This window comes from Alosa alosa, chromosome 9, assembly GCF_017589495.1.
Source record: "Alosa alosa isolate M-15738 ecotype Scorff River chromosome 9, AALO_Geno_1.1, whole genome shotgun sequence".
In the NCBI taxonomy this organism is placed as follows: domain Eukaryota; kingdom Metazoa; phylum Chordata; class Actinopteri; order Clupeiformes; family Clupeidae; genus Alosa; species Alosa alosa.
The window spans coordinates 32,115,315-32,125,314 of NC_063197.1; the positions used below are offsets into that span (position 1 = coordinate 32,115,315).

At 44.8% G+C, this 10,000-nt stretch overlaps 1 protein-coding gene across 1 annotated transcript in view; it reads left to right on the forward strand.

Annotated features, from left to right (window-relative positions):
• The first annotated feature begins 5,837 nt into the window (after nucleotides 1–5,837).
• Nucleotides 5,838–10,000, forward strand: part of si:zfos-943e10.1 (GRAM domain-containing protein 2B) — a 26,917-nt gene continuing 22,754 nt past the window's right edge. Inside the window, exons 1-3 of the mRNA XM_048252920.1 lie at nucleotides 5,838–6,053; nucleotides 8,128–8,182; nucleotides 8,226–8,324. Of these exons, the coding sequence (XP_048108877.1) occupies nucleotides 5,962–6,053; nucleotides 8,128–8,182; nucleotides 8,226–8,324 (246 nt within the window). The 5' untranslated portion in view covers nucleotides 5,838–5,961. The remainder of the gene's footprint in view (nucleotides 6,054–8,127; nucleotides 8,183–8,225; nucleotides 8,325–10,000) is intronic.

A 10,000-nucleotide genomic window follows, 5' to 3' on the forward strand; every position in this document is an offset into this window, starting at 1 on the left:
ACAGACTCCTCACACCCCAGCCCAGGGTTTCATAAGCGCTAACACACACACACACACACACACACACACACTCCTCACTCCCCAGCCCAGGGTTTCATAAACACTAACACACACACACACACACACACACACACACACACACACACACACACTCCTCACACCCCAGCCCAGGGTTTCATAAGCAATAAGCACACAGCCTGTCACATTGTGCTGGGGTTCAGCGGTAGGTCAGAGATGTTCTGAGACCTGCTGCGTCTCACACACCGCGCCGTGGCACCGTAGCCTCCGGTCGGCCCCCACACAGGCTGGGCATTGAGTGGGCAGTGCCAGCTCAGTGAAGCAGTATGGGCATCAGCAGCCGTATCCTCTCTGACCCCAGGGTCCGCACACACTAAACCGGGCCAAGGCGATGGACACTCACTAAATAGAAATTACACAAGCTCCTTTCTGTGCCTATGCACAGGGCAGGCAGCAGGGGGCGCACTGGAGCAGGTCTGGCTCATGTCCGGGCCTCATCCGCATCCAAGCCTGTTTTTACCGGCGACAACACAACCACTTAACCGCTAAAACAACACAAAGGTATTTCAGGATGAAGTGATTCATCATGGGTTCCAAACATCAGCCCACAGCTCGATAGATAAGGAGCTGAAAAACAGTCTCTCCAGGACAAAGAAGGTTTTATGGACTTTAGCCTCCTGACAGCGTAAGCTGTAGCACATGGCTTCAACCCAAAAGACTAAATAAAGGTTCCTAACAGAAGTCATGCCTCTCATTTTTTAAAAATAATGTAAACAAATATTCCACATGTTTGTGAGACAACGTCAGAATAGAGAAAATCTCATAAGACACAGCGTGCCGTTTCACTCAGTAGGACTCAAGCCGCCAATTCGCTTATGTAACATATGGCCATATCTGTGAGGTGTTTAGCTCAATGAAGGAATAATCAATAGTCTTTTTTACAATGAATACAATTTTTTATAGAATTCTAAAAAACAGAAATGTTAACTTTATTGTTCAGGCTGTGTCTCTTTCACTAATAAGTCATACACTTTTATGTCAGTTAGAAGAGATCATTGTGTCTCTTTCACCAATATGCCATTCACACGCATGACACAACACACAACGCACATACATAACCATTATGAACACTGCATAAACACACAACGCACACCTGTACATAACATATAAACCCATAATGCATACAACGAACACACAACGCACATACATAACCATATAAATATAAACACACAACACACATACATAACCATATAAACACTAAACACACAACACACTCTAAAAAATTATTCATGAGGTTAGTAGATAAAGCTTAAAATGAAGAACATTTTCTACATAAAAAAATGAAGTTTGCTATACTTGTACATGTATAGGTGAGTTGACAACTTATTTTAAGGAGTTTGTCATACTGAAAAAGAAAGAATGCTGTCTCAACTTATTAATGTATGGATTTTCAACACAGTCTTGCTTTCACCTAACAATAGATAAGTATTAAGTTACTGAAACTTGTAAATCTCGTGACCAAACTTATAAAGCTGATAACACGACTAAACGTTCAGAACCTTCCAGACCACGCCTGAGAAGTAACAGAAATGATGGCACAGGATCCTGTAGCCTGCATCGAACATCAAAGGTACGTGCACAGTAGTCTAGCCTACTATTTTTGTGTTTGTTTTAAAAGCAACAGCTATCAAACAACGGCACACAGTGCATCAAAATCATCGTCACGTGACACTACATATGAAATTAATGTTACAGCTTGCCCTTTTGCTGAATTTTTGAAAAGATGGATTTAGCTAGCTATCTATAGACAGTTAGCTATCGTGTCTTCCAAGCTAGCTGCTGCACAGTAATTTGAAAAAATTTGAAAAAATGACTTTGGTAGCTGGCGTCTTCAAAGTTACCTGCAGCCTGCCCTTTGATAATTTGGAGTTAGTAAAGGTAAATTTAGCTGTCTGGTGTCTTCAAACTTCACCGTGGCAGCTGTATTCAGCACTTAACATTTTAGCATTGCTAGTTCTAACACTGCACGTGTTTGAGGATCATATTTGGTCGTCCTAGTTAAGCCTAACATTGTCACTATTTATGAAGGTTTGTGGGCCATTTGACATTCTTAGCTTAACCTGAACATAATAGGTAGGCCAACATTTATTTATTTTTGAAGTTTGAGAAATATTCTGTGTCAATCCCTGCAAACCACGTTGTAGATTTTGTTCATTTTGTTGTTTGTCTTGAGGTAAATTTTCTAACATTGTGCCTTTCTTTTATACAGATAAATGACGAATTCAGACGGATCTCTACATTCATTCATTGCACAACTGGACCAGTTGCCATTGCTTTAAAAATAAACAATGCTTTCAGAAAATTTTAATTGCTGTGTGCTTTTATTCAGACAGAAGTGAAATAAGTTACTATAACTTAAAAAGATCCATGCAAATTGTTACCTTAATTTTTTAAAGTAATTTCAACTCAAGTTGTTTTTGAGTAAATATTGTGAGACTTTTATAGTGAGAAGAACTCAATTAGTTTAGCACAATCAACCTGATTTGTCCTCTAAAAGCTTAATTAAGTTGAACCAACTTAATTATATTAATTTGATCATATAATATAATTCAATTGTTCTAACTATATAAGTCTCACAATATTTACTCAAAAACGGCTTGAGTTGAAATTACTTAAAAAGATCCATGCAAATTGTTTTTACATTTTTTTCAGTTGAGCCAGTGTATTATTTTTTAGAGTGCACATACATAACCATATGAACACTAAACACACAACGCACATACATATCCATATTCTGAACACTGCATAAACACACAGCGCACATAATATAAACACACACACATACAGTACATAACATAAACCCATGCATAAACGTCTCTGAGAGAAAATGAGTCCCTTTAGTGGAGACGTTCTGCTCTGTATATATTCTGCTTTCGCACACGGCCATATCCACCATGTACGCACATCTATGCATTCTTTGCATTCTGCTGCTGTCACAGTTTGGCTGTTAGTTTAAATGCTGTCTCCAACAGAATTTTCTCTGGAAAATTGTAAGACATATTGAATTAGTCTCCATGGCTACTGTTAAACATGAGACCTGCATCTACCCAGCATGCATCCAGCAGGAGCAAGTGAAGAGTTTGGCTCTAAAATGCTCTAAATCCATTTCTGAAGACATTAATAAGTCATGTTATTTTATTTTGTATTTCAGGTAATATCAATAAAATTGTAGTTATGTTGTTTTGATTGAGTAAAGATAAATTAAAACCCAATTACATTTCCACTGAAATTACAAAAATAAAATAAATGATTTATGAAAATGAATTAAAATTAAGGATATTCATCATCAGGTCCCTTTCCACAGGTGTATAAAATCAAGCGCTGAGATTATGAATGCAGACTGCATGGTGCTTGATTACTGTAATCCTGTGGAAAGGGACCTGATGACAGATTGATTGACCTGATTAAGGCCCTCAAGTTAATCTCAGTTAATTCTTATCTTCAAACTATTTCCAGGTCAAGGTATAAGTCTTATCCCAAGGTCAGCTGATTTCCCTAACCCAGCGCTGATAGAGATAAGACTCTCTCGGCCACAGGACTCACAGTATGTACTTCACGAGTGACAGTGCGAATAAGACATGTTGAGCATGCAGAAGCATCCGCATGTCGTGCGTCTACGGCTAACCAACAGACATGCAAACATGCTTGTCGTTATCAAATCAGCAAACATACCTGTGTGTGTGAGTGGTGTGTATTGTGTGGTGTGTGTGTGTGTGTTAGTGTGTGTGTGTGTGTGTGTGTGTGTGTGTGTGTGTGTGTGTGTGTGTGTGTGTGAGTGAGTGGTGCGTAATGTGTGGTGTGTGTGAGTGGTGTGTATTGTGTGGTGTGTGTGTGGTGTGTGTGTGTGTGTGTGCGCTAAGGAGGGCAGGCCTGATGTTTACACGTCTAGTTTGTTTTAGATGGGGTAACAGTGCCTCCTGTGTGAGTGGTGTGTATTGTGTGGTGTGTGTGTGTGTGTGTGTGTGTGTGTGTGTGTGTGTGTGTCAGTTTGTTTTAGATGGGGTAACAGTGCCTCCTGTGTCGGACCAGCCACTCAGCCCTATAAGGAGCTGTGTAACCTGAGCCGCTGCGTCCAGCCAGCTTTCTGAGAAGCCTCCTCCGCCTCGTGGACCTTCGCTTGTGGCCTGTTAGTCCTGCAAAGCCCCGCTTGGCTCTATGGGCCAAATGTGGAGCCGGTGGGGGTGTCCCCCGGGCCCGTGGAACCAGATGGAGAGCTCACCGGGCAGTTGGCCAGAGATTCCCCGATTAATGAATAATTCCCCGATTAAACACTCTGAAGGAGCGTGCACAATGCCCAGACAAACGCCAGCAAACACCAACAGAGGTTGGGTCAGTGTGTGTGTGTGTCGGCCCGCGGAACCAGATGGAGAGCTCACCCCGGCAGTTGGCCAGAGATTCCCCGATTAATGAATAATTCCCCGATTAAACACTCTGAAGGAGCGTGCACAATGCCCAGACAAACGCCAGCAAACACCAACAGAGGTTGGGTCAGTGTGTGTGTGTGTGCACTGTCAATCTGTGTCTGTTGGTGTTTGACATGTCCAAAAGTCATTCTTTTCCATTACGGTCTGGGCACCGTGGAGCAGGAAGTTGGTTTTCAGAACATTCTAAAGGCTGCAAACCAACAACTAACAACAAATGCAGATGTGCCACTCAGAGACGATTAGAATGCAGATGTGCCACTCAGAGACGATTAGAATGCAGATGTGCCACTCAGAGATGAATAGAGAATATGCAGATGTGTCACGACATGTACAGGCACAACACACAGAGAGCACACTGCAGTTAGCCACACACACACCACATACCCAAACTACTGCAGTTAGCCACACACACAACATTCCCAAACTACTGCAGTTAGACGTACACAGCATATTCCAAGACCACTGCAACACAGCATTCCCAAACCACTGCAGTTACAGCTGCACATAGCATTCAAACACCACTCTATAGCATTCCCAGACCACTGTTGCTAAATACTACAACATTCCCAGACCACTGTTACTAAATACTACAACATTCCCAGACCACTGCAGCCAAACATTTCCCCTTGGGGATCAATAAAGTATCTATCTATCTATCTATCTATCTATCTATCTATCTCTAACATACAACAACATTCCCAGACCACTGCAGATGCAGTGAAGCACGCCTTTGGTTAACCTGAAGAATGCTCAAAATGATAGCGTCTACAAGCTTTCCATCACTTTAGTAGGCCTATAGAATAGGAAGGGGAAGCTTGTTTAGAAAACACGCTGTGAAAACACTGGTTCTGCTGCTCCAGATTCTACAGCGATGCCCCCCTCCCTTCACACACACACACACACACACACACCTCTGTCGCATCAGCAGAAGCAGGAGAATAGATAATATCAAGGGCAAGGTAATTAAATCATTTCCTGAGACATGAAGGCCACAAAAGAGTGGGCATTAGGGTTATAAGGTATGTGAGGCCGACTGTTATGATAACACACCACACATCAGTGTCACATGTAGGCACAAAACAGTGCAAAGGCTGTTCGCCTGTTTCAAACGGCCTTGGCGACCCTGTCGCACTTTCGAAGGCCTCACCCTGCCAGGCGAATTAATTCGATAGGAGGAGGACGCGGCCCTCTTCCAAATATGGTTATGGGTGGAGCGAGAACTCGAGAGTCGCGCTGTGATTGAAAGACTCGGCTGACATGACTGTTTTTTTCTAGCGCATGACCGCTGCTCATTGGCTGTCAGACTTGGTCCGATTCAAGCTCATTTTCTTAATGAGCATAGCTTCTAGAGATGGAGGAGTAAAGGAGGAAGAAGTAGAATTCTAGCCAAGCAAATCTTAGGTGACGGGCGACTGGCTCTGGTGTTGTGATCCTGGATCGAACACCGGTTGGAGAGAGAATGCTCGAAAACAAGAGGGAAAGGTTGAAAACCTTCTTAAGGAAGATAGACGAGAAAGCCATATTCAAACTCAAGCATTTCATGAAGGAGAGGTAAGATGCCGTTAGCTGGGTGCTAACTTGTCCTATGCAAAACCGTTATGTTGATGCTAGCTTTCGTGCAAATTTGCTAGCGAGCCGGTAGTGTTATATTCGGAAATAATTGCACGACTTTTGTGGATTTTATTTTGAAAGACAGTTTATACTTATATACTGTTATTAGTGTGTAATATAATGTGTTTAATCATTGATGAGTGAAGGCACTTATTTATGGGCAATATTTGAGAGTGCTAGCTCGATAGCTACCAGAAACAAATATATTAGCCAGCCAAGCTAGCAAGTTAGCTAGGCTCTGTGTAACTTAACGTTACACGTTGGCATTTCAAAAGCCAACCTAAGTGGCCCTTTCCCAGTTCTCCCTATAATTTACTGCATTGCTGGGACGTGGGGCAGCAATCATAAAGTTAGCTTTGAATGTTGTGGAGGCTTATGCCATAATGTTATAGCTACTTTATTAGGGAAAATATAAATGTTTAGTTTATGTTCTTCAGATTTGCCCTCTCTATTAAATGATGTGAGCCTACTTTGCAGGAACGTTGAGGTTATAACGCTAGAAGCTATGTTCTTTAATTTGTGAGGATTTGATGGATGAGAACAGCACATAAGATGATTGTTTTTGTAATATCCATGAGTAATCCAGTTCCCTAGCATGACATTAATGCCCTATCTCTAGTGGGCTGATTTGTAAAGAAACAGAATGATCTCATGTGACACGAGGAAATGACTGACATTTCCAGTCAAGGTGGGAGTTTCCCTTTTTTCAAATGAAAATTAAGGCTTGGAATGGAATGGTCATGATCCATTTATTTACACATTGAAGCTTTGTAAACTAGAAAGTTCCTGATGTCATTACCAAACTCTGTTTACACCGGCCGGATATAGATCCGTTGGGAGACGAAAATACCCAGCACCTGATAAGAGCTGACAGTCACGGTCATGTCTTGGTCATGTCTTTGTTCCATAAGTCTTCCACGCATTCACACACTGTACACACACAAACACACACACACACACACACACACACACTGTACACGCACACCTCCATACTCAGTCCTATCTCATAATCCCATATAGCTTTCCCTGCGGAGAGAAGCGTTACATCATGAAGCCATCCATATAGGTCAGATAACACCTGTGCTCCAGTCAGACGTGTGTGTCGTTCTCCACACGCAGTGTCCTGGGTTGTGGGTGTTGGTAAATGAAGAGGGACGTTTTCGAGCCATGTTGTGTTTAGAAGCTATTAATACCCCCAACTGCTGCGCCCGGGCACAGGTGGCGTTGCCAGGTGCCTGGTTGGCTGTGCGCTCCTTACAGACGGAGCGCTCCCACAGTCGTCACGTTACCCTGTGGGCTGAGGCTACGCTTCCGTCTCTATATCTGGGCATGTGTGTGTAGGTGGGTGTCATAACATCACAGTGTGTGTGTGTGTGTGTGTGTGGCTCGGGGAGCTGGGAAGGCTTGTGTGTCAGGTCAGGCTCAGCAGCGGAAGGCTGTCATCCACAGACGCCAGAGAGGGCTCTCATTAGTCTGGGTGGGGCAGACAGAGCAGGGGAAAAAAGAGAGAGAGAGAGTGTGTGTGTGTGTGTGTGTGTGTGTGTGTGTGTGTGTGTGTGTGTGAGAGAGAGCGAGAGATTCAGACTCTTGCTGGCAGCTTGTTTTAAAGAGATGATATACATGCGGCACACAGACACACACACACACATGCACATTCTCTAGCAGTGTGCTGAGGAGGTTGCCAGTGTAGGCTGAATTGCAAGCTGAATCTGCGGGGTCAACAGGCGCCAAGGCCACATCCCTGTGGGGGTGAACACTGTGCTGTGTTGTGCTGTGGGGGTGAGCACTGTGCTGTGTTGTGCTGTGCTGTGGGGGTGAGCACTGTGCTGTGTTGTGCTGTGCTGTGGGGGTGAGCACTGTGCTGTGTTGTGGGGGGGAGCACTGTGCTGTGTTGTGCTGTGGGGGTGAACACTGTGCTGTGTTGTGCTGTGGGGATGAGCACTGTGCTATGCACTGTTGTGCTGTGCTCTGGGGGTGAGCACTGTGTTGTGTTGTGCTGTGCTCTGGGGGTTAGCACTGTGCTGTGCTCTGGGGGTGAGCACTGTGCTGTGCTGTGCTGTGCTGTGGGGGTGAGCACTGTGCTATGCTCTGTTGTGCTGTGCTATGCTGTAGGTTCTGGGCTGCGCTATGCTGTGGGTGCTGGGCCCTGTCATTAGCGTGTTAATGACTCCCCCTGCAGCCACTGGCCCTGAAGGCGACCCGCAGTTCAAGGTGTTCCTCCTCCAAGGGCCCTTTTTGGACTTCACATAGGGGCACTGAATTCGCCATGAAACCCTCTCCCCACCTTAGCTTTCATGGAGGCTTCATGCCTTCCAGTCATCCGTGTGTGTGTGTGTGTGTACGTGTGTGTCTCGCTTGCCTGAGTGAAGGAGGCCTTGTCAGTACAGAAAAGGAGAAATACAAACATTACAGCGCTTTAGCTGGAAGGGGGAAGAACCTTTCGGTTCTGCTGTTTCTCATTAGGTTTATTCGAAGAAAGTCCTTGGTGTGTGTGTGTGTGTGTGTGTGTGCGCGCATGCATGTGTGTGTCATCAGCTGAGGGATCTGGCCATCTTAATGCAGGGCAGGTTAAATTCCGTCTTCTGGATCTTTCCCAGATCATGCGGAATTCAGGTGGGCATTCCAGCGTCTCGGATAAGAACCGTTGGGTGTTTTCAAGAAAAGGCCCTCTGTTCAGACCGAATGTCACACTCCTGTAGAGCACCAGCAGCCACATGACCGACCACACACACACACACACACACACACACACACACACACACACACACACACACACACTTCCGCTGTGCTGCAGGCTGGGCATGAGCCATAAGAGTCCTGTTGTTTCTGCAATGTTGACTGTGTTGGTAGACTAGCTGACACCACAGCCTGTGGGAGCTGTGTGACTTTTTGTCAACACACACACACACACACACACACACACACACACACACACACACACACACTCATGTGTGTTTGCTGATGCTTAAATATTGTATAGGAGTTTTGTTTGGCCCCTTTTGCCTAGTTGGTCTGATTGGTTTTGTTCTCCAGCCTTGTCTGTTGGCCCGTTGAAACGTTGGACTCTTGGGCAGAGGAGGAGAAGCTGTTCGTTAGGGAACGGTTGCTCTTCTGACCGGCATACATCAGAAAACATACTCGTGTGTTTCCCCCATTTACATTTGCTTACTTTTGGAGTTTCCTGACAGTATTTAAGCTGGTGGCTGAAGGTGCAGTGCCCTGAAATGACCAGCAGAGGGAGGCGCTGCCAGGTATTGCTTTTGGCCCCACTGACACCTGGTAGTGCTCATCCCCAGGTCTATTGTCCTCAGCGTGCCTGAATGAGCCTACATTCTAGATTCTATCTATCTATATGACCGGAGCAATAATTGCTCAATGATAGACAAGATGGTCATGTAACTCTGTTGACCTACTAACAAAATAGCAGCACAAGACATTATGGATACACACTCCCAATCAAAGAATGAGAACAGTACTTAGCCAGTTGTTTTTTTCTTACACACACACACACACACACACACACACACACACACACACACACACGGCTGTCACACACATGCACATACACACGCACACACACGCACACTCTCCCTCCCTCCCTCCCACAGACAATCTATTCTCTACTACAATCTAATCATTACCAGGAAGTTTGCAGGAGGGAAATCTGGGAGTGGTTGATGGTAAAGGAACCTCTGGTTCTTTCCTCATGGTTTCTGGTTCTTTCCTCATGGGTCTCGGTTCTTTCCTCATGGGTCTCGGTTCTTTCCTCATGGTTCCTGGTTCTTTCCCCATGGGTCTGGGTTCTTTCCCCATGGGTCTGGGTTCTAGGAGTGGAGTGTGTAGTCAATCAGAGTGGAGTGCAGCGTAGGCTGCTCCTCACACACAGG